This window comes from Anser cygnoides, chromosome 14 (assembly GCF_040182565.1).
Source record: "Anser cygnoides isolate HZ-2024a breed goose chromosome 14, Taihu_goose_T2T_genome, whole genome shotgun sequence".
Classification (NCBI taxonomy): Eukaryota; Metazoa; Chordata; class Aves; order Anseriformes; family Anatidae; genus Anser; species Anser cygnoides.
The window spans coordinates 15819601-15843614 of NC_089886.1; the positions used below are offsets into that span (position 1 = coordinate 15819601).

Sequence of the window (24014 nt, forward strand, 5' to 3'; positions counted from 1 at the left end):
TGAGGAGAGGGGAGCTGAGTGTTGAGCCCAGGGCGGACCCAGAACTAGCAGCAGCCCCAGCTGTTGGCAGCTTTTTCCTGCTTTTAGAAGAGTGATATTGCCCAGCATAGGAATGTTAGAAGCTGAAGTCATTGTTAACTGGGGTCCTGCAGGCAATACCCTCTGAAGGGCTGTAGGAGATGCTGGGCAGCTGGGCTGGGTTTTTCTGGGTGCTAAGTGCCCTGGAAGGTGAGACAAAAATCTGAGCACCACAGAGCATGAGAGCTGGAGGCTTAAACAGTCTGAGGGAGGACATCGAGGCAGGGAGTCAGCTTCATTTTGACTCTTATCTTTCTCTCATAGTTCAAAAAATGGCTGAGTTATCATACTTTGATATTATGTTTCTTTAAATTGATTTTTAATGAAAATCATGCCTGGTCTATGGCTTAACATAGAAAATCTCAAAGGAAGAGGGAATAGGTCCAAAATTGTGAGTAAATGCACATGGAAGGCAATAATCTCATTAAAGCCCAAATGTCCTCCTAGCATCCTCTGGTCTCTCCCCCCAAAAAAATCTAATGAAGCCCAAACCAGCCAGCACTCCAGGTGGGCTGCTGTGGGACCCAGCCCTGCACTCTGACCACTTTGTGTCCATGTCTCTGCAGCCAGCCTCGCCACAAGCCCTCTCTGCAAGCGTGCAACAGTGCCTGCTCAAATACACCAGGCAGCTAGATGTTTTATTGCAAAATAAATTCAAACCATGATCAGCTGCCTGCTCTCTATCCAGAATAAATTTGGTGTGGAGGTTGTCTAAAAGAAAATATATTTTTGCTGTTTGAAACAGTTTCAGCGTAAGAGCACTACATTTAGCATATTTTTCCCATTGCCTATGGTAAAAATACAGCTGAGTATCCGGGGTCATGCCTACATTAATAGCACTCAGCAATGCGCTTTGCACTGAGCTCATTCAGTTGGGCAGTTCTCCAGTTAATTGAGGATTTCTCACTGTCATAACTGTAGTGCTTCAAGTACCTCTTTGCGTTTCATGACTCTCCATCCTGCATCTGATTTAAACTATACGTTTCCTGTACTTATTTCCTGACAGTATTTCTTGCCAGGGCCCGCACCACCCACACGTTTGGCACTGTCACTTTCAATCCCCATTGCAAGCGTGTTTGCTGAGCCTGCTGCGGGATGGCAGTCAAAGGAACCGCGGGTGAATGCTGAGGAAAAAGGAAAGGAAACGGCACAGCGAAGGCTGCTGAGATGTGAAGAGGGACTGGAAGAGGCTGTGAGTGCACTGCGCTCGCCCTCTTCCCAGCGAGGTTTCTCCACCCCGTCCTGGGTGGGATCTCCACGATCCTGCTTAAAGCCAAGCAGGCAGGCTTGGAGCCCGGTCGCCCCAGGCAGGGTTTGCTGGCTTGCAGGGACACGGGAATAACTTCTGTGCAGGGCAGTGACACGGCTCGGTTCGCTCTCCCCATGGAAGGTAGGAAAAGATTTCTTTTCTTCCCTTGCTTGTTCTGCACCTCCAGTGTTATTAACCAGAAAATAGGGCGAGAGCTGCTTGGGGGCTGGAGTGACAAAGCTGTGGGTCCAGCTGCTCCCTCTTGGTTGCAGCTCTTGTGTTCCTGCAGGGTTAGACAAAAAGTGGGAAATTTTTCCACTGACAGATTTTATTCGGAATTTCGAAAATAAAATGCAGTTATCGGAAACTGTGAAACCCTGAGCGTTCCCAAGCCAGGGCCAGGGCCCCTCACGCCGCGCCTCAGCCCGACCTGCCCGAGCCGGGCCGGTTTCGCCTCTGGGGGGCAGCAGCCGCCTGCGCGGCGCCCACAAGGCCGGGCCCGGGGCTGGGGCGGCTCGGGGCGACCTCGGCAAGCGGCCCAGGCCCGGGGAGCCCGACGCTGGGTGCCTCCGGCAGGAGCTGGGTGCCCCGGCAGGAGCTGGGTGCCCCCGGCAGGAGCTGGGTGCCCCGGCAGCCGAGGCTGCTCCCCGCCGCCCCTGCCCGCCGCCTCGAGGGGGCCCTTTCGGCTGGGCCACCGCGGGGAGTGGAATCGCGTTTCTCGCCCTTCGCCCCTCTGTAAAATAAATCAAGATGGGTTTTCAGCCCTCTGTTTGAAGGCGCTCTCCGGCCAAGTTTCGAGTCGATTTATTTCTCGTTGTCTGGCGTCGCCCTGGCAGCGCGCCGAGCATGAGAGGAACCCGATCGGCTCCAGGACGGAGCATCTCGCTCCACACGGGTCCTCCAGGCAGTGGAAAACGTGCATGTTGTTAGGGGGAAAACCACTTATCTTTCAGAAAGGAGTCAACTGATGGCATAAGCTATAAATCATGACAAGAACGGGCAGTGTTCCTAGACTGCACTGAGAGGAATTCACTACAAGAACGCTTTGCACTTGAGCGCTGACACAATGAACGCGGGGCAGAGCAGCGTGGGGCAGGAAGGCCCGGTTTGTGTGGGCAGGGGATTGTGGCTCCCCCACAGGTAAATTGTGTTGAATAAGCAGCTGTTTCAGGCATTAAAACAAAGTTTTCTGACAGGTGGAAGACGAAAGACAGGTCCTACTGACACCTTAGTAAGGTTCTTCCTGTGGTGCCTGATGTCTCATGGCTGCTGGAGTTGGGATGACTTGAGCATCTTGGCACAGTCCAGTGACCCGAAGCACCCTAAGCAGGCCTGATTTTAGCTGCCTGGGTGCCAGGGAAGCCTCAGCACCATGCTGCTCGCGGCTGCTGGCCTCGCCTGTCGGCAGGGACAGGCCCCACTGGGTAGAGGGGCTGCGGTCGGGTGGCAGGGAGCTCCACAAAGGGGCTGCTGCTCGTGTGCTGCATGACAGCCACCAGCTTTCCTTCATGGATCCTCCCCAACAACAGCCAGGACCCTCTGAAACCTAACCTTCTTTTCTCAGTTTTACACATTGTATTTAGTAATTGCTTCTCTCCTCCGTCAGTGAGCAGCACGGTTACCAGATGATATCCTTGACTTATGCAGCCTAGCCTTGTATGATGGGGCCTTTCCATTTGTTAGGCAAAGCCTATTGGTTTAATTTCTGTATCATTATTCAAGCTAATATTGAATAGGCCACTGATGGTGGTGCATGAAATTGAATAGTGTGGAAAAAAAAAAAGCTGACACGTGAAGTAAACCCTTGTAAAAGATGGGCAGGGGGTAGAGGTGAACGTGAAATGCCCTGTGGTGCCACAGTCACTGCTCCACCTCACTGGCAGCAGGCGGGGTTTTGGGCAGCACTGACAGGGACACCTGAGCTGGTCACACACCAGCAGCGATGGCTGGTAGGGGGACACAGGCTGTAAGCCATGTCAGACAGCGAATGGCCAACCTTGTCTCAAGCCCACCTCACTCTCGTGCCACTGCACAGATGTGGCTCTGGAGGTGACACCGGCAGTGTGGTTCCCTCGATGGTTACCTGGGACAGGACATTCCCCACCTACTGCAAAGCACATGAGAGCTGTCTGTCGTGGTGGATATACCATCCCATCACCAGCTCCTGTCAGCCTGAATAGAAATAGACAGCGTGTTCAACTTTACACATAAATATGAAATTATGCGTAAAGAGGAGTCTGAAGAGTCCGTAATGTGAGCTGTGGCTGATTGTCCAGGGATGGTGCCAAGCACCTGTCACGTACAGCCTCCTCTGGGCTGTCAGGGTCCTTGCCACTAGGTGTCACAGCCTGCTTGGGTTTGCAGCAGGGGACCAGAAGTGTCACTAGCGCCGGGGACCCTCACCCAGAGCAGGCAGCAAAGCTGTTCCTAAAGTTGTTCTGTTGGAGTGAAGTGAACAAAGAGGAGCTTTATGGCTCCTAGTTTTTTTTTTGAGCATTTTGCAAACGTTCTGAGATTACACATGTCATTTGGCAAAGTCAGTGATGCCACCAGGTGAACAGAAGTCCCCTTGCTGCCAGCCCCATGGGACCCAGCTACTGGCAGGCTTCCAGCTGCCCTCCTTCTGCTGCAGTAAATGGCAACCTCCGTAAGCTTCAGGTAACTTAGCAGAGCACCCTATGTGTTTTTCAAAAGCTCCTTGTCAAAAAGGACGCATTTCATTGTCAGTCCCACTTGTACAGGCAAGAGGCAAAAGGGGGGCAGAGCCCGGGCAGATGTCTGGTGCTGGACTCTGTGTTAGCCATGTCAAGCAGCTATTTATAGGTGCACGGGAACCTACCCTGACCGTGCACTTCCTCTCTCGTCTGAGCTGAATCTCTAATCAGTTTGACAGCACAGGGAATGTTAATTCTGCATGCTTTTTGGTTGAACATTGTACTGAACAACGGTAGAATATACAAGTGGTCAGGGCCAGGCTGGCTGGTGCTGGGGTATGCAAGTTGTATGGAAAACCTCTTAAAGTTTTATTAAAAGTGGGTATATTGTTAAAAGACTAGAAGCAAAGTGCAGTGAGGTGTGTTTGATGAATAAATAAGTGAATTACAGTGCTTAAAACTCCCTGGTGGAAGCGATTTACATGCAGACCCAAGGCCACCCCACCACCAATAATCATGCAGTTTTTCAGTGAAGTGCACCTGTGGAAGTAAATACAGGAGTCATTCTCCATCAGAAATGAAATATTTTTGACAATCTCAAACTGAACAAATAGTACATTCTGGTGTTACCTGGGCTGGTATTCATTTCTCCTGTCTCGTAGTGCGTAGCATTGCTCATCTTGATTCCAGGACCAGCCCAGCCTGAGCAGGGACGTCCCCTCTGAACACTGCTGTTCAGCCTGGAAGGCAGCTCTGGGACAGGACCCAATTCCTTCCTTGCATGTGGGGACATCTGGCAGAGGTGAGCGCGTTGTGCAGGAGGCAGGACCACGCACTGCATGTGAGAGGATGGGAGCTGCCACCTACCCCACCCCAGTGCTGCTTCTTTCTCCCCATGTCCAGCCAACAAGGCTCCTCCCGTGCTGTTTCTGCCTGCTCTGTAAGCATGTGCATTGCTTCATGACAAAGATGCTGTGATAGGGTGTAAGGTTTTTTTCAAAAGGATCCATGATTTAATACAAAGAAAGATTCCTAACAAGCCTGTACATTTCTGAAGCTACCCAGAAAGAAAGCTCATTTTGAATTTCAAATGTCCTTCAATCCACAGCAGATTTGTTCTTGCACTTGCAGCCCTGCTGATGCTGTGGACCCAGTGTCCCTCATCAGAGCAACATAGTTGAGGGCTCTATATGTTCGGTGCTTTAGCTGATTAAGCTACTAATTACTGAGGCTAAGAGAGTTGTTTGACGCAGCTGGAAGGAGAAATTGCAGGGATTTGCCTTGAACTGTTTCCAACCTGATCGGACATTAAACAAAGAACTTGGAGAAATTTAAATGACAGCTTGTGACGGGCATGTCAGACACCGTGCTGCAAGCGTACTGAGGGCCTCACCCCTCTGCAACAGACACGATGGATGGGGGACAGCTGCAAACCATGCCCTTCTATTAATTTTCACCATGAGTCTTTCTGAGCAGTAACACGTTAGCATTTTGCTGTGTCTCGGATTGCCGGGTTTCAGCTCTGGGGAAACGGCGTGTCCTCTCTGGGTTTCAGAGAGGCATAGCTTCTCTGTTCGGTGGGGCTGGGAAGGTGGGTGCTCAGGAAGCATGCAGAGAGAGAAGGCAAGGTGAACTGCATATAAACACCAGGAGAAACAGCTTGGAATGAGGTCTTCTCCCGCATGGAGGTGAAAGTGGTGGCATGGGAGGGTGGTATTTCCTAACGGATTTGATTCTTTGGGATGGTGCTGGGACTTAGAAATCTTTGGGGAAAAAAAAAAAAAAAGAACCACCAACTTGCAATTAGCATAAATCTAATTTTCTGCAGTTATTACCTATCTCAGATTAATTCTGCAGCATGACAAAACTGCTGCAAGGCCCTCACACTGGCATGTTTAATATATACTAGCATATATACTGGCATATATATTAAACATAATTTCCAGGCACATTAGGGCTTCTTAAGGAAAGCACAGATAACAACTCTGGGTGCTCTGCAGGGGGAATATGTGAGTGCAGAAACATGCAGATCCCTGCCTTTCCTTTTGTGCGTGTATTTTTTCATTCTTGCACTGTTCTGGCAACCACAGACGTGTCAGCATTTGATTTACACCAGCGGAAGTGCTGAATCCTGAGCCTGGCAAGGAAAACTCACCAAGCAAATCCCTCCTGGCACCTCGCATGCTCTTGCAGCGCCCTCTGGCCTGGCTGGGCTGGGTTTGGTGCATGCAAAGCTCACAGGGCTTCTGCACCTGCTGTGTCCGTCCTTTCCAATGGCAAGGGACTTCTAGCATGGGTCAGGCTCCTGGTGGGCGGAGCTCATCCACCTGAGGAAAGAGAAATTCCTCTCTGGGGCCTTTACAGTAAGCAGTTGGATGGTGGGGAATGTGATGGCTCTGTTCTAGGGGCTGTTCCTTGCCGGACGAGGAGGCTGTGATGATGCCCCAGAGCCAGAAGGTCTCCAAGAGGAAAAAAAACCCTAAAAACCAGCTTTGTGCCTTGTGAAAGTGCCCAGGAGAGGAGCCGCCTGACAGCTACTAGAAATAAGTATCTGGGAGTCTATGGTCTCAGTGGAGCAGTGGTTCCTCGTCCTCGATGAGGAATTCTTCCATTCGGCTCCGTGGCTGTGGGGTGGTTCCTCCACCACCTGGTGACCAGACCGGGGATCCCTGTGCAGGCACTGCTGTAAGCGGGAATAATGGGGGCGTGCTGGCAAGGAACTGGAAGGACTTTGAAATCCTAAAACATCTTTAATGGGCTGCTGAACAGTTCAACACAACTTAGGCATAATCTTCAGAGCACACAAGGCAATCGCAAGGTATGGGATCCACCCCTTGGGTTGTCCTGAAGTCACTGCAGGAGTTGGCACACGAGTGATGTCCCGGTGCCAGGAGAAGCGAGTTCGTGATGTTCAGGGAGGAGAGGTCAGCTCTCTTCCTGTTTAGATGTTTTCCAAAAATGCTTGAGCATTTTAGTGGAAAAACGACTGAGGGAACCATTCAGATTAGGAAACAGGGAATATTGCAATGCCATCGCTACAGTTGTGACAGCTGAAAGGAGGGGCAAGATGTCAGGTAGGGCTGGTAAGCACGCTGCTGGGCCAGCAGCTCACGGGGCTTGTTGTCGGTGCTGCACACAAGGACGTGCTGACCAGCAGGGATCAGCAGTCTTGTGCCAGCCTGGACATCTGAGCCAAGGCGCTGGGCTTCTTTCATCTCAGGTCCTACAAACACGGCACCAAAGTTCAGATGTGTCCTTCAAGCCTTGAACTTTTAGTATTTCCACTGGTGGGCAGTGAAAACTATGACACTAAAATCATAAGTTTTATGGAGTGTAAGTTAGTAGCAGACTTTCCAGCGCCACATTAGTTATGTGATGAAATTAGCTGTTCATACCTAACGTCAGCCCTGCTCTTGGGTCTTTCTCCCTTTCAGCAAATTTATGCTCATGTTCATGCCATCCAAACGACTCCTCTATCCCCAACTTCACAAACTTTCCGAGCATGGTCTGCTTGCTATTATTTATTGCTGAATTTGAAGACAGAAGCTACTTTTTTCTAAAACACAAAAGAGATTTGGGAGCCTAAATTCCATTCAAATTCACCTCAAGCAAGATTCAATGGAGCTTAGAGAGCCTAAGAAATGTAGATACTTCTGAAAATGTCACCCTAGCCGTACCTGCAGGGTCTGACATTACCCAGCCACCTGAATTGCTAAGGCAAGTTCCCTGTGCCGCCGAGCCAACCTGCTTGCTATGAAGCTTGCAGAGCATTAAGTATGCACATACTGAATGTATGCTAATGCTGGAGAGGGAGAATGCCTCAAAGTGAAAACCATTGTGCATTTAAATGTGTTCTTCTTCAAAACTTAGATAGTTCATCTCTACCCTAAGCTTCACAATAGCAGCTTCTCCTGAGCTCCCAGGGCGCGGTTTTGGAGGGGCTGTGTGGTGCTGCTTGCTTTCCCGTAGTCCCCTCCATGTTCCGTGCAGGGCAGAGACGAGACACTTCATCAGGGAGCTGTATCCTTTTGAAGAGAGATCTCCTGAAGAATGAGTGGCCAAGGGAGAAGTGTGGGCAGAGCTTGTTACATCACTAGGGTTGGCCCCTGGTTGTGACAAGATTTTTGAGAGAGTTTTCTCTTGGGCATGTCTGTGTAATGAACAATCGTGTTCAGCTTTATTAGAAGATTACTGTGAAATAACACGGGCAAGAAGCAAACCTGTTTTCTGAATATTTTACAGACTTGCTGCTTAGGTTTCTCTGTGTGTTGTTTGGTAGTGAGCACAGCTTGGAAAAGCAGTCAGTCCGGCTTTGACCCTCAGACCATTCCGGGAACAAGCAAACACAAATAACCCTTTCCTAAAAATGTTCTTTGCAACCCCGCCCTTGAGAAACGATCTTCTCTGGAACGATGCAAGTCTGGCCAGCATTGGCAGTCGAGGGCTGAACTTTAGCTCTCGTCCATGCACAGCAGTTACTTTTATGGTACCAAGAGCTCCCTGGAGTCAGGGGGTGAATTGCTGAGAGTGGACAAGGATTGCAGCATCTGGCTGCTTGTCCCTGCGACCCAATTAAAAGCTGGGGGCCGGGGGACAAGAGGCTGGCGCGTGGCCTCCGTGACGGCAGCGGCAGGGTTTTATCCCCACCCAGAGCTCCTCTCTGTACATGTGCAGGATACAGAGGCCCCCTCTCTGTACCCGTGTTGCAAGGGATTTAAACTGCAAAATCTGTGCGCTCCTGTTAACACATCAGCGCTGTGAGCAGACGGAGTCTGCACACCTGCAATCAGGAGCTCTGCCATGCCAGTTAGTTCTCTGAATTGGTGAAGCCTTTTGTGCTCCTTGCCAGTGAAAAACATAGCCGTGCAATTTCCACAGATACTCTAACTTCTACATAGCAAGCCTTTAAACCACTGACATAGTGATCTGACTTCAGTGAAGGCAAGGGTGGAAATAGAATCAAGTGGTTCCAAAACGAAAAGCCATCAGACCTCAGCTGTGTTCTGATTATTTTCTTTTAATTTGCTTCCTTCTCATTGCTTTTTTTTTTTTTTTTTAATACAGAGACATAAATAATGTTAAATTCCAGATCACCCCTGGGTCTGAAATTTAGCTGTAACAAGGACTCCTGCCAGTTTTTACAAAAGGATTTTGCTAACATGAAAGAAAAATAGCTCATCCATAATAAATGCTTCTCCTGACCCATGTTATCCTTTTGCATTTAAGGTCAACCATCTCTGAAAGGAGAAAAAAAAGTTAAAGGATATGCAGAGAGTCAGCTGCAACAACAACCCAAAACTCTGGATGAAAGTCTTCCCATCAGGGTTTTGAATTTTAGACTGTTCACAGCTGCCACTGCATTTTTTCCTTGGCCTGAATAATGTAAATACTGGGCTGTGTAGTGCTTTCCTTTACACTGGTGTAAATCTAGGTTAGAGCTTAAACCTTGACTTGAACATGTACACATTTTATCCCTGGGATCTCAGCAAGACAGCATGCGGTATAAAATTAATCATGGGTGTAAATCTATGCAGGACTTCTGCCCAGTTCTGCGAATTTGACTTCAGACGACCTCAGAGCAGTTCCTCTGGATTTTAGCTTGTGCAACCCAGGCAGAATTTGGCTGAGTACTTTCTGCTGTACCCATGATACTGGCCAAGAGCAGCTGTTTGGTTACAAACTGATCGTTTGCAAATTCTTCCATTTTTCTCTTTTTGTTTTTTTTTTTTTTTTTAGTGATACGTTTCTCTGTCCTGCCAGAGAAAACACCTACAGGTTTTATAATCAGTTTATTCTGCTGCTGAAGTGGTAATGCGGTTAGAAGGGCTAAAGTAGATGTTCTTTGTGCAGATATCTCCACCTTTTGTTAACTGCTTTCTCCAAGGCCATGTCCTCATGATTCAAAGCAAGACCAGTGAATAACTAAGATGTGGCGGGAGCTTGCTGGATATGAAATATCATCATACAGTGGCCAATTTAAAATTCTACCCATGGCTACATGAAGGTGCTAAAATGCAATTGAAAGAGGACTGGCTGGTTCAGAAGGCTGGCAGCAGGACAGACACTGGTTTAAGGTCTGCACTCACTTCCTGCGGGTCTGATCCAAGTTAACTTTTCTTTAGAGAATCACAGAATGGTTGAGGCTTGAAGGGACTTTGATTGTGATCAGTCAAAGGTTACTGAGAATGGCCACACAATGACATCGGCCAGCTCCCTCCGCACTCGTGGGTTCATCCCGTCGGGGCTGTGGACAGGGACCATTGTCTTAGATGCTCAATGTCGGGCAGCCCACCAGGCTTTCCACTATGTGCAGTCAGAGGAAACCAGTTTCCAGAGATTTTCCTGAGACTTTTTTCTAAGGTTTGGACATCTTATGTGAAATGCTAAAAGGCTGACTCTGATTTTGAAAAGTTCTCTCTTAATTATTTTTTTTTGGATGCAAATCAAAACAAATTAAGAGAGACGGTTAATGTGTGCGTGTTCAAATCGCTTGACACAATCCAGTGGTCTCCCAGGTAGGCAAAGAACACAACCTTGTTCGTCGCCCCAACTGAAGGAGCCTTCAAATGCGCCCTGAGCCCCGTGTCCCTGTGCTTCCTCCTCCCAGCCTCCTGTAAGGGGTTGGTTTCCTCAGAGGGGTATGCCACCCTTTGATGCTCACTGCTGGATTGAAAAAAGGGCCAAATTCCTCTTGTTTCTTGAAATAAACTTGCAAACCCCTTGAACTTCCTGTGCTGGAGGAATATGTTTACACATTTTTTCATTCCGTTTGTCTTCCTGAGGCTGTGAGAGAGCTGGCAGTGTGGGTAAGGGGAGGGGAGCTGCGTGACCAGCGCATCCCAAGAACATAGATAAGACCCTGATGAGTCCCATCCACTTTGCTCTGTGCAGCCAGGTTGTAAATGGACTCAGGAGCCCATTTCGGCTCTGGTGTGTGTAATTCTATCATTAGAAAACAAATCCAAAGGAAAAACAGAAATTTGGCTGAAAATGTTTTGGTTTAAATTAATTTCACTGCTAAAATGTTTTCTACTGAAAATATATGAATGGTTCTACTCCTGGCCTTCAAAACTGTTTTTTTTTTTTTTTTTTTTTTTCTGAAGACAATCTAGTACCAGCCTTAGGATGGGCCACAAAGTCCATCTACCCCAGTAATTTTTGGAAGGGCAAGGAATTTTTTAATGGAATACCCTTTATATGAAGTTCATGGCGGGAAAAAAAAAAATCATCTTTTATATTATGTTATCTGTACTTGCAAAGACTTCCAGGACACTGGTGCTTGCAGCCTTCCAGATAGATATCTGCTCTTTGGTATCTGAAATCAGGGTAGTCAGAAGGAACAAAACTTATCAGAGGAAAAAAAAGAGGCAAAACACAAGGAGGGGAGGTTACTTGTACACCTAAATTAAGGTGTATAGCTTGATTAAAAGGCATTAGTGGTTGGAAGAAGCTCTTTAAGATAGAGACCATCTTTGCTCTGAGGCTGTAGTGCTAGGAGGTCTCAAGGGTGCCATCACCAGGTACGTGTAATTATGTCACTAGTTCCAGGACTCTTAACACGGGCAGCATGGCAGGAGAGGAATTACTAAGGGTAGCTGACTGAGGATAATGGATAGTAGGATGAAATTGAGAGGAAAAACTTAATTGGAATTAACTAGCTGAGAAAAGCCTCTTGATCTGTCAGACAGTGAAATTGCCTCCCAAGAGCAATGGTATAGTCCCAGCCACGTGGGCATTTAAAGCCAGGCTAATGTCTGTGATTCCCTGAGTTAACTGGAGTATCTCAATAATTGGAACTGACACAAAGATTTATCTCCTTTGATTGACTCGCTTTCACAGAGGCTCATCTCTTTGTGGTACCGCACAGAGCTTTCAAGGCAGCTGTTTGCACTTAAACTGCCAGAAGCTGACAATATGTATCCATTTCAGCTCTTCAAATGCATTCTTTGAAAAAACACTTAAATCACTGAAATAGACAGTGCTAATCAGTCTGCAGGAAAATGGAGCATCCTTACCTGGGGCTCACTGCCATAAATCTTCCTGTGGCAACGCTCAGCTATCATACGGCTGTAGAAAGCCATTTCGGTGCATTACTGCCAAATGCCCAATCACCCTGAAAAATTGGGCTGGTTTTGGCCAAGCCTATAAAAGGAAAAGATGTTTGGCCAAATGTATAAAAACAAATGGTTGGTATTTCAGCCGAAGCTGCCATTTGCAGTAGAGAAGGATTAATCATACTAATGATGGAAATGATATCCCACACTGGTTTCAGAGAAGATTGCGCCGCAGCAGGATGGCCCTGAAGGGCGAGTTTTGGAAGGAGGTTTTGCGTTCAGCTTTGCCCAGCTTTTGCTTCAGCTTTGTGACCTTGGCCAACAGCAGCGTATCTGCTCTCTCACTTTGTCCTCTTTGATTCAGCACAGCTCTCCAGAGCAACACCTTCCTCCAGTATTTTGGGGCTTTTTACAGCATGCTAGTTAGTGCACGAGATTTACGGGATGTGCCTACATGCATCCAGTTGGAAGCGGATAAGAAGGAATAGTATTGCTCCCAAATATGAAATCAGCTTGGCGTGTTTGCTAACTGCAGTGCCTTGGCAAGCTTCAGGTCGTAGCTGGAGGCTGTTTGATCGTGTTTGCGAGGTTGGAGAAGGACTGACTCACAGCCTCACTTCCCAGCTTGGAGGTACAGCCTCTCAAAAGCTCACTGGCCTGGAGGGACACTTCTCCGTGGTGAATAGTTACACAACCTCGGTCTACAGGGAGAGACATCAGAGTGGTGCTCATGACTTTCCTGCAGGTTCCTTTTGAGCAAGTCGCTTCATCTGTGGCCATTCCCTCACACTTGCACCTTCGCTGGTCTACCGGCAAAGGAGAGCTTCACTGTCCTCTCTGTGTACGTGCCACCTAGAAAAAGGGAGCTTTATGTTGTGACAGTTTTGCTAACACTTCAATCTGGCTGAGCTCTTGCTCTCCCTCATTATGCCCTGAAGGTCACAAATGGGTAGAAATGTGTGTCCATGCTCCTCAGCACGCTCCTTTGGCCACAACCACTCTTTGCCTGCAGGATGACATGGAAAGTGTTAGGGGTGAAGGACATTTCCTCCGCACCAGGGTGTGTGAGGGAATGGTTTGTTTTCTTGCTTGCTCTCACTATGGCTTCTTGGGCTGGCGCAGTGAGAAAGAGGAAGCAAGAGAGCAAAGCAGCTGGGAAAACAGGAGGACTCGTCCCTGGGGGAGCGGGGACAGAGCCACTGCTGGTGGAGTGGCCCCTGCTGTTCACTGCATAAATGAGACCTAGTTAGGGAAATGAATGTAAAAGAAATGTGCTAATTTTTTGCCTGGAATGTTGTCAGGTATTGCACTATGAGGATAATATTGTGATTTAAAGAGTGAACGGTTATAAAGAAGCCTGCATTTCACTGCAGTTCTTTTTCAAACTATCATTTCTTCTGCTATGAGAAGGTTGGGTTAAATATAGCTGTATAGGTCTAGGGAGAAAAAGTTCAAAATTTAAAGTGAAAATTAAGGAGAAGAGCTGATGGAAAATGGAACAGGCAGAGGTTATTTAAAGATACAAGAAAAAAAAAAGAAAAAAAAAGTTAAAAGTACTCTTTGAGAACTTTAGGCTTTGGGTAATACCTGCAAAGCTGCAGCCAATTGGTGCAATAAGACATTTTAAACAGGTGCACATCCCTTATTATACTCTCCTATTAAGTTCCTTCAGCCCTTCTACTGTCTGTAAAATGTTCTCAGTAGATGATATGTTCTGCAAGCCTGTCTCTCCAGGTGGATTTTCAGATAAATCCTTTTTTCAAAAGATACAACCCTTCAGTCCAGAACACCCCCACCTAACCAGCTGGACATGGCCTGGGCAGGGTCTAATCAGGAGTCCTTTAGTGGACAGACATGGACCAAATACAGCCTGTGATGGCCACCAAAGCGCCCCAGAAAAGGAACCCGTTGTAAGAAAGTCCCGCTGCCATTTCAGACACAGTGTGGCAGGAGCAGCAAGCATCCCTTGCATTTGCTCTCCACTTGCCTTGGGAAGGATTTGCTTCTGGGCCACCATTCCCAGGCTGGTTTTTCCACACCTTTCTTCAAAAAGTCCTTGAAGGGTGCTGGCCTGAAACTGCCCCCTTGTGTCACATGCAACATAACCTGTTACTTTGCATGTTGTGCAAGAGTGCAAGTAAATAAATATTGGTTGTAAAATCATTTGGTCTTTGTTAAATCCAACCAGACTGCTTGGCTTCTAATAGCCTCTGCCCCGAATTTCACATCTGAACTAGACACAGCGCAGAGACAAATTTCCTTTGATTTGTTCCCGAGTTACTCACCATTTAATTTAACCGAGCGATTCCTTGTTCTCCTATTCTGGAATGATGGATTGTGAAATGCACTCCTTTAAATTAATCCAGACGCTTGACTTCCGTCAGCAGAGTAATCTTTCTCAGTGGTATGCTAAGTATGCTTTTAAAAGGTATGGTGAATATGAGTGCTATGCACTTGGTTGATGATTTAAGTGTTTACACTTTCTAAACATTGCAGCAATAACAAATATGGCTTAGCTTCATTTTTTATAACCTTACAGAAGTGATCATTCAAATAACATCAAAGGGACTTAAATGGATTTCTAAATGGGATGTTACAAGTGAGGGCAGCTCCCCTCTCATCAGAAAACCTGCAATTGGAAACAGGGCTGAGCAAAGCTTGTAATATTTCTGATTGCAGGGTTTTCATAGATCATCCAGAAAGCTTTCTATTGGAGCCATTAATGGTAAAATATTTCATGTGCATGCTGTCCCTGCTTTTGCTGGCTTGATATTGCAAGGGAGCAGTGCCCTTTTTTTTTTTTTTTTTTTTTTGCTGTTTATACTACTCAAATATGAAGTTGGGCGTTTCTGGGGAGGAGAAAAGAAAGAGTGTATGAATACTTTGTATTTCCTTTCTTCCCCTTCATAACAACAGCAAAAAGTTATAGTAAAGTTGAGAAAGTGATACTGATGTAAACCAACCCATCAGCTGCTACCAGCCTGGACACTCCCTCACTGTTACCAGAGGTAAGGACTATCTGAATGCCACAGCTAGAAGTTGCACAGCATTCCCTGGGTCCAGCTGGAAGCAGTAGCCATTCCTAAAACTGGGAAGACAAGATGAATCCTTTTGTCATTGAAATATGTGGCAGCGCTTTTTCGGTAAAAGTAAATGGTACTAAACTTTTGGCAACACATGAACTGCAGCACTTGTCTACCAATACATGCTTGTCAGGTTTACTCCAACAGAAAATGACACATCTAACAAGTGACCTTGGCTGAAATCTGTGTTCCTACTTTGCATGTATACGTTGTGTGTGTTGGAAAGGGCATTTGACTGGAATCAGAAGGCCTGAATCCTTTTACGTCACCACTAGTAGTAGACATAGAGATGGAATCTTCTTCACAAAACAGATTTACTGAGAAATATATTAAGGGTTTGTATTATCCAAAATATTAGATCAATATTTTTAGTTTCACAACAATATGAAGTTTTACAAAAGCAAGTGCTGAATTCTGCACCTGGGGATGGGGCAACCCTGCCTGTGTGTACAGACTGGGAGGATGAGAGGTGGGAGAGCAGCCCCACAGGACAGGAACTGGGGGTTCTAGTCGATGGCAAGTTGAACATGAGCCAGCAGCAGGCCCCGGCAGCCAGGAGGGCCAACCTTGTCCTGGGGTGCATCAGGCACGGCGCTGCCGGACGGTTGAGGGAAGGGATTGTCCCCCTCTGCTCTGCACTGTGCTGGTGCAGCCTCACCTCCAGTCCAGTACTGTGGGCAGTTTTGGGTGTCCCAGCATAAGGAGGCCATAACATTATTAGAGAGCATCCAAAGGAAGGCTATGAAGGTGGTGAAGGGTCTGGAGGGCAAGACATGAGGAGCAGCTGAGGTCCCGTGGTTTGTTAGGCCCACAGCAGAGCAGGCCGAGGGGAGGCCTCATGGCGGCCTGCAGCTCCCTCACGAGGGGAGCAGAGGGGCAGGCGCTGAGCTCTGCTCTCTGGGGACAGCGACAGGACCCGAGGGAACGGCATGGAGCTGGGACAGGGGAGGGTCAGGCTGGGGGTTAGGGAAAGGTTCTGCACCCAGAGATGGTCGGGCACCGGGACAGGCTCCCCAGGGCAGTGGTCACGGCCCCGAGGCTGCCGGAGTTCAAGGAGTGTTTGGACAATGCTCTCAGACACACAGCCTGATTTTTGGGTGGTCCTGCGTGGAGCCAAGAGTTGGACTCAATGATCCCTGGGGGTCCCTTCCAACCCAGGATATTCTATGATTCTATGAATAGGTTTTGTACAAAGCGAGAAACTTTAGCTCTTTGGCAGGGCACACCTTACAGGGCATGTGCTGACATACTAGTATTGGCAGGGTGATGTTTTTCTTGATCCTTCTAAAGCCTTTTATGTACAGAATGTATACTTGGTACATTGACTAGGTATCTAAGGTGTACCATATAGCTTCTAAATTTTACTCTGTACCCGCCTATGACATTTGACTCAAGTAATCTTGTATATATTTGGCAGAGGGAATGGCATGTTTATTTTCTAATATTCTGACTTAACCAGCTTTATCTGCCCCATTGCTTAAAAAAGAAACTGAAGAACTGAAGTCCACTTCTTATTTCTTGCCAGCCTTCTCCCAGGAAAACACATACTGTTGTAACCTGCCAATGCCATGTCTCATACTAGCCTACACAGCCAACCCATCTAAGGGAAAATTATTTGGCTCAAGAAACGAGGAATTGTGTTATGCCTGGATACAAATAAGAACATAAACCTCCCATCGTAAGTAGGTTGGCACCAACCTTTACTTCAGTTTTAAGCAAGGACTGGATAGTACTTAAATCTGAAGTGAGCTGAGGCAAACCTCGACCTTTTGATCTGAAATGCTTTTATTAATGTTTTTTAGTGGTCTGGGTGTTTTAGTGTCAGTATTTTTTCTCTGAACGTCTTCTTCAAATCCAAAATGTGTGAAATACTGTTCTTTTGAGTTTTGGAAGTCTGTAATGACAAAGGAGTTCGATAACCAAAACCAAAGGCTCCAAGGTCTTCAAACCAGGCCTTACAGGCCCAAGTTGATGTGCAATAGCACCTGGATAGTGGACGCCTTTTACACCTGTCACCTGGTAGTGGGCACCTCATGATCGACTGGAGGTGTTATAGAAGATAGAGCCAGAAGATAGAAGAGAGTGTTGGTGGCTTCAGTACTGACTTCAGGTTCTTTGCTATCTCCTAAAATACAAATCACAACTAAAGGTTTGGCATCTCAGACACTTGCTCTGTAAGTTTTTAGCTCATCTCACAGGGTTTTGCCCGTGGTGCTAAGAACCTCTAAGATGCTTGCCAAGAGCTTTGCATAAGCTGTTGTGTGCTGCAGCCACTCCGTGAGCTGCTTCAGTGCTGAGCTCACTTTGGGCCAACCAGCTTGGGCACTCTTGACATTTCTGGATGTCTTCTAAACATGTAATGCTGATAGAAATGTTGTTTAAATATTTGTGGGTTATTTAAAAACACTGCGTCAAATAAGCAGCCTTGTGACGCCCGACAGATATCTGGATAAGACGAGTGCTTTGGAGAAGAAGGAAGAGGTCACCATGGGTTATATACACAACTTAACGTCTGACAAGAGACATGTTGGATCCATGAAACACAGAGTAAAACGAGTCCCATGCTAGAAGCAGTGTGCCCCGGTGCTCCGCAGCACATGGCTGTGCAAGCAGAAGCGCTGGCTGGAGAGGTGCTGGACAGGCACGTTATGCTGCGGCTGCCAATTGTCCCTGTCCCAGTTTTGAGCTGTTTAGGCACTCTTAATGTTTTCCCCGACTTGGCACCCATCTGCATTTTTAGGAAGCTAAATTTTAGGAAGCTCAAGGGAATGAGTTTACAATCCAACAATGATTAAGGCTTTTCAGCTGTTTCTTCTCAGTAGTATTAGAAGTATTTTAAGTCAGGATTGGTGAGTGCTGGACAGAGGGGGAAAATGGAATCCCTGTGATAAATGTGAGAAATAGACATTATCCATTAATCATATTAAATACTTATTTTCTGAGTTTTAAAACATTCATAAATTGTTTTAAAAGCTGCTTTCATATGTGAACTGTATTATCTTCTTTGAGTAAATGCCTGTTGTGTACAGATTAAAATCGGCCACCAGGCATTGCTGAGATACATTATCATAGAATCATAGAATCATAAAATCATTCAGGTTGGAAAAGACCTCTAAGATCATCTGGTCTAACCTTCAACTTAATACTAAAGTCCACCTCTAAACCATGCTACATCTACTTGTTTCTTGAAGACGTGCAGGGATAGTGACTCAACCACTTCCCTGGGCAGCCTATTCCAATGCCACACAACTCTTTCAGTAAAGAAATTTCTCCTAATATCCAACCTAAACCTTCCCTAGTGCAACTTGAGGCCATTTCCCCTCGTCTTATCACTTGGTGCTTGGGAGAAGAGCCCAATCCCCACCTCGCTAGAGGGATTATAGCATGAGGTTTATAGTCTGTAAAAGAGACTGGGCCTACCAACGCATCTGAATCTAGCTTTATGTTGCCTTTAAATTAATTTGAAGCCAATTCCAGACCTGCTGTAAAAATGAGTTACGTGATTAGGGCACCAGCGTCATTTTGCCAAGGCTTATCACTTTTTAGAGTTGCTCTTGTCATGATCCATATAATGGCTGCAGCTGGAGAACCTCTTTCTAGACAGCACATTTTCACAGAATCACAGAATTATAGGGGTTGGAATGGACGTCAAGAGATCATTGGATCCAACGCCCCTGCCAAAGCAGGTTCCCTAGAGCAGGTTGCCCAGGTAGGCGTCCAGACAGGTCTTGAATATCTCCAGAGGAGACTCCACAACCTCCCTGGGCAGCCTGTTCTAGTGCTCCGTCACCCTCACTGTGAAGTTCTTTCGCATGTTGGTGCGGAACTTCCTGTGCTCCATTTTGTGGCCATTGCCCCTTGTCCTGTCCCCACAGACCACTGAAAAGAAGTTGGCCATATTCCTCTGTCTCCCACGCTTCAGGTATTTATAAACATTGATAAGATCCTCTCTCAGTCTTCTTTTCTCAAGGCTGAACAGACCCAGGTCTCTCAGCCTTTCCTCATAGGGGAGATGCTCCAGGCCCCGTATCAACATTGTGGCCCTCTGCTGGACTCTTTCCAGGAGATCTCTGTCTTTTTTGTACCAGGAAAATGTATATTTGGAAAATGGATTTACAAGTTATTAGTGCTATTTTGCAATTTGCTTTTCAGATTCTGATTTGTTTTTTCTTTCTTTCTTTCTTTCTTTCCTTCTTTCTTTCCTTCTTTCTTTCTTTCTTTCCTTCTTTCCTTCTTTCCTTCTTTCCTTCCTTCTTTCTTTCTTTCTTTCTTTCTTTCTTTCTTTCTTTCTTTCTTTCTTTCTTTCTTTCTTTCTTTCTTTCTCTTTATTTTTTGTTGTTATTGTGCACATTGGTTGCTTTATTTTTGCTCTCTTTGACACCTATTTCTCATTTAAAGTGCCAAACTGAAAAGCCAAAATGAATCTTAGCTTCTCTGATGCCCAGAAAATAATTATTTACCCTTTTAAGCTGCTTTGCCTTTCAGATAAAAATGCTGCATCTACTAAAGGAATTAGAGGCTATTTTTGAGTGTTCTGGCTATTATTTCACACAAACAGCACTTATATTTTCATCAGTTTACTCTAGTTCTAACATAAGTGATCCAAAAGAAAAGTTTAAGCATATGTCACAGAAGAAAGCGCACGGAGAAAAATCGCTGTTTTCTGGAAAAGTCTCAAAGGATTCAAAGATTTATCTGCTGATGATAAGCTTGAGCCAGGAAAATAGCAAATGACATGAATTATATCATAAAATCAGTTCCTGATCTATAATCGTAGGTTTGGCTTAAGTTAACCACCACACTTTTTTTCTTGTTGACACATTCCTGGAAGTAGATCTGAAAACAAGCATCGAATATCATTGAAAATGGTTTCATGGGAAGAATGCAAAGTGATCGAAGCCACTGTGACATTAGGTGTTCATACAGACGAGCAGACTTGCTAGCTGTAAGAGCTACTGGTTCCCAGTTATTTCTCTGAGCAAAATTACGGTTTCACAAATGCTTGCAAATAACAAACTAAGGATGTGAATATGGCCAAGTGAACTACCGTGGAGAATTCAAGCAAATATTTGTTAAATCCGTTCAATCAACATTCTATCAGCATCTCATTCAGGTTTTACTATTTTAATAAGCAATTTTACCAATTGCTTATTCCCGAAGTTTCTCTATTCTAGTGCTTCTTATTCATGCGAGCCATTGTACCTAGCTCTCCTGTAATGAACAATTACACGTCCCGTTGCACCACATTGCTTCCATTGACAGCAATGCCATACCATGGTATTAACAATGGACCACCAGTTCCAAAACACTGATATTTAGGTGTCTTTTCAATTCTGTGACATTTATTGAGATTAAAAGGGAGAAGTTCTGGGACACCTCACAAGAAAACCAGTTCTCAGGAGATTTCTGACCGAACAGATCTGGCTCCATGTACAGATAGATAAGTTTGGAATAGCCTTTGATCCAGTGTGACAGTTGCCTATTGCTGCTTCCTGAGCTGCTAAGACACATTTTTAGAAATAGCAACTGTCTTTTCGTAAGCTGAGTTTTTAGAAGAATTGGGTGTTTCATGTATAATGTCAACCTGGTAAAATTAGAAGCTACTGTTTTTGTATGACTGGAAAAAAAAAAAAAAAGAAAGAAAAAAAAAGACCTGTCCAGCTGCTTTGATTTGTTGCTGGAATGAGCATCTGTCGGATCTTTGAGGAATATTCTGTTCAACAGCTTAGATGTGATAAAGATAGGAAGCAAGATAAGCAAAAGGTGCTTTTCTGCTTTTCTGTCAGGCAAGAAACAGCTGTTTTTCAAGACTGTGACTGAAAGAGGATCTGGAGATTGGATACAGTTCCTATTTAACTTGGGCTTGGTTCACAGCAATATCACAAGGAAGTAACAGTATAAAATGGATTGTTGAATGACTTTACACTTTCAGTCTTGGACTATGTGAGAAAGCACTGGCATAACTGTGATTTTTATTAGTTACTTAGTGAAAGAAGTTGTATTTCCCAAGCGTCAGTGTTTGTTCTAGAATGGATCATCCATTCCCACTGAAGTCACAGCCAGTTTGGAGGCACGTTGGTAACAAGTATAGAGTGAACAATCTGGTTTTATTTGTTTAAATAGCTGCAGATGTGTTGGTGAGTTTGTCATTGGCTCTTGAGATAGACAAGTAATTGTGAAAATCAAGGCTTTTACTCTTTTTTTTCAGTTGGCAGTGAGGGGCAAAGCTGTGATTTCACTCTGTGTACTCTTTGTACCAGTTCTTCCAGGTAGTGATCACAGGCAGGGATGTATGGCATGGAAATACATCCCTGAAGGGGAGACTGCTCAGGGAACTCCATGCACCCACTACAAGCACACTTCTCCGGAGCTTTTTTAGGTCAAATATTCTCTGTGAAGCTATGAAACAAGATGTCATGTTCTCTGTTCCTACATTATCTCATCCACATTTTAGGAACTCCACTAGCTCTGGAACATTTCTTCAACTTGTTTAGTCTAACAATAAAAGTTCCTTGAGAAAATTCCTGAAATTCATTGTGATAGCGCAGTGCTTTTCTCTTAAAAAAAAAAAAAAAAAAAAAAGCTAAACTTAAAATAGAAGGCAAAAGCTTCCAGCTTGAGATTTGACTGCTCTAATTACAAGCAGATTGCAGAGTTTCCACTGAAATAGGGCACAGAGATTTTTGCGAAGGAATGAAGATCAAACCAAATCATTAAGTCACCTGCTGGACAAGGCAATACCCCAATACCCCCATGCTGTTTCCCAGGATCTGCAATTCTATGATAGCTCCTTTTTTTCCAATTTACAGCAGTTGTGGCTATTGTAGCACCAGATAAACAGCCATATAAAAGGACCAGCTTCTTCTAAAGGATGCAGGAACAACAAGGATACTTTACTATTCCCTTTAAAAAAGGGGGTTGTGTTTTATTCTGTATTAGTTCTTGTATGTTGTGTTCAAAAGAGAATTCTCCCTTGTTTTGTATCTTGCAGATGTTTCTAAAAGAGGCAAAGGGGTTGTAGTGACCTAATTGTTGAAGGCTGACTTTGGACAGGAAGACACAAAAGTAGGAATTAATGACTACCTGCCCTTGTCATGGACTAAAATCCGTAGCAGGAGTATCTCATGTGAACATCATCATTCCTTCTGAGAAGGAAGAGAAATCATATGGGATCTCTGAGCTGCAAAAATGAGACCCTGGTCTCTCAACATTCCCTCCATTAAAGGAATCTTCAAAATACAAGGTTTAATTTCCCAAGGTTTGTTTTTGTTGTAATGAGGTCATTCCTCTAAATGTGTGCTTTTACACATATGTATCTACACAGGCAAACATAATCTTCTGTCTCCTGGTGTTGCTGTCCTGTAGAGGTGGTGACTGTGGCACCAAGCTCTAGCTCCTTTTGCATTTGTTGTCATGTATAACTGTTATTTTGAACATATATTGGGGCTGCCACTTGTTTTTATATTCCCATCTCCTTGGCAGTGGAAGATGCTTACTTGACAAAATGGCTTTGATCTTCTTCCCTCACAAGGATATTTCCTTGCCAGTAAAATAGTAGAGGGAACCTTGGAGGCTTCACCTTTATTTATGGTGGAAAAACTGGAAGTGAGTGTTCTAGGCGACCATAAATTAAGGGAATGCATATAAATAGTATTTTTAATATTTGCGTATCTTATGGTTGTCCGTGCAGAAGGTTTTCACACCACCTGTTCCAGATATCTAACCCTGTACAAGGTTTGGAGCCCTTCTGCCATGCCGGGCCAGGAGCAGGTTTACGCTGGCAGGCTGAGGCGGGCACATAGGGCCGCTGTGTGCGGGGAGGTGCAAGGCCTGCGTTGCGGTCCCTGAAGTGGGGAGGGCTCGTTCTTACCTTTGTCAACAGTTCTTCATGTGAACTCTGTTACTGCTCAACAGTGGGGTTTATTCCCCTTTACTGCAGGGGATATGCATTCTTTGTGTCCGGCCCCAAGCCCAGGATATATCCCTTCCCCTGTCTGGGACCAGACTGATCTGAACAAAGCCTAGAAATGGGAGACCAGGGCCTGCCTCATGGCAGCAATCAGTTGGTCAGAGCTCGCAAGGACTGGCAATGGCAAACAGGGGCCATGGCTGCACCCATAGCAGTGGCTTTGTCCACTCCATGATGGACGTCTGGCCTCAGGCCTCATGGTAGGCAGCCCGGGCAGCAGGGCAAGGAGGAGGCAGCTTTCAGCGCTCTCAGCCCTTCATGGAGGGTCTCAAAGCGCCAACACCACAGCTGCACTGCGCATGTGTACCTTGAAGATACCTGCTGCTGAGAGTTGAGGAACCCCTCTCTCAAAAAATGTCAGCGTATGGACGTGGCCAGCAGGCAGCACAGTGCTCTGTGGTTTCCAACCAAAGCTGGTTGGAAAGGACGAGGCACGGCATGGCACAGTGCCATGCTGCCTCAGGGGAGGCTCCAGCGGGAGCCCAGCCTCCCGGAAAAAAAGGATGGCAGCCTCTGGGCACTGCAGCCACAGAACTGTGTATTTCTAAACAAGAGATAAACTGGAGTGGGGCATTCCTGTGAAGCAAGCCCTCTGCACAGAATGTCTCTGGTAGGAGAAGTCACAAGTGAAATACCATTCAGCTTTGGTTCCTGAAAGGTGCCTGTTGTGGGAGGCAGCAAAAGGGGCGACGGGAAGAAGAGAGTGAGGTGACCTCTGGTAGATGTGTTTGCATGGGAAGTATTCCAGTGATGTCAGAATTAAAATATGCAATAAACTTGCCTTTAGTGAGAGGTGCCTCCATTCCCTGGCACAGTGCCTTTCTGAAATAGGTTTAGTAACGTAGGCTTTTTTTTTTTTTTTTTTTTGCTTAAGTATGAGTGAGAGTTGTAGAAGTGGCAGGCTCATTTATGAAATGATTCGTCTTG

The 24014-nt window shown here is 45.8% G+C and overlaps 1 protein-coding gene across 5 annotated transcripts in view; it reads left to right on the top strand.

Annotated features, from left to right (window-relative positions):
* The window catches only part of LOC106034392 (rho GTPase-activating protein 7-like), a 51810-nt gene that overhangs the window by 6122 nt on the left and 21674 nt on the right, over positions 1-24014 (top strand). The window contains exon 1 of one of the 5 annotated variants that reach the window (XM_048064829.2): positions 1011-1468. The exons of 3 other annotated variants lie outside the window; for them this stretch is intronic. In XM_048064829.2, the coding sequence (XP_047920786.2) occupies positions 1462-1468 (7 nt within the window). In that variant the 5' untranslated portion in view covers positions 1011-1461. Of the gene's footprint in view, positions 1-1010; positions 1469-19504; positions 23698-24014 lie in introns of those variants that run through there. One more of the 5 variants, XM_048064830.2, reaches the window with a different exon arrangement.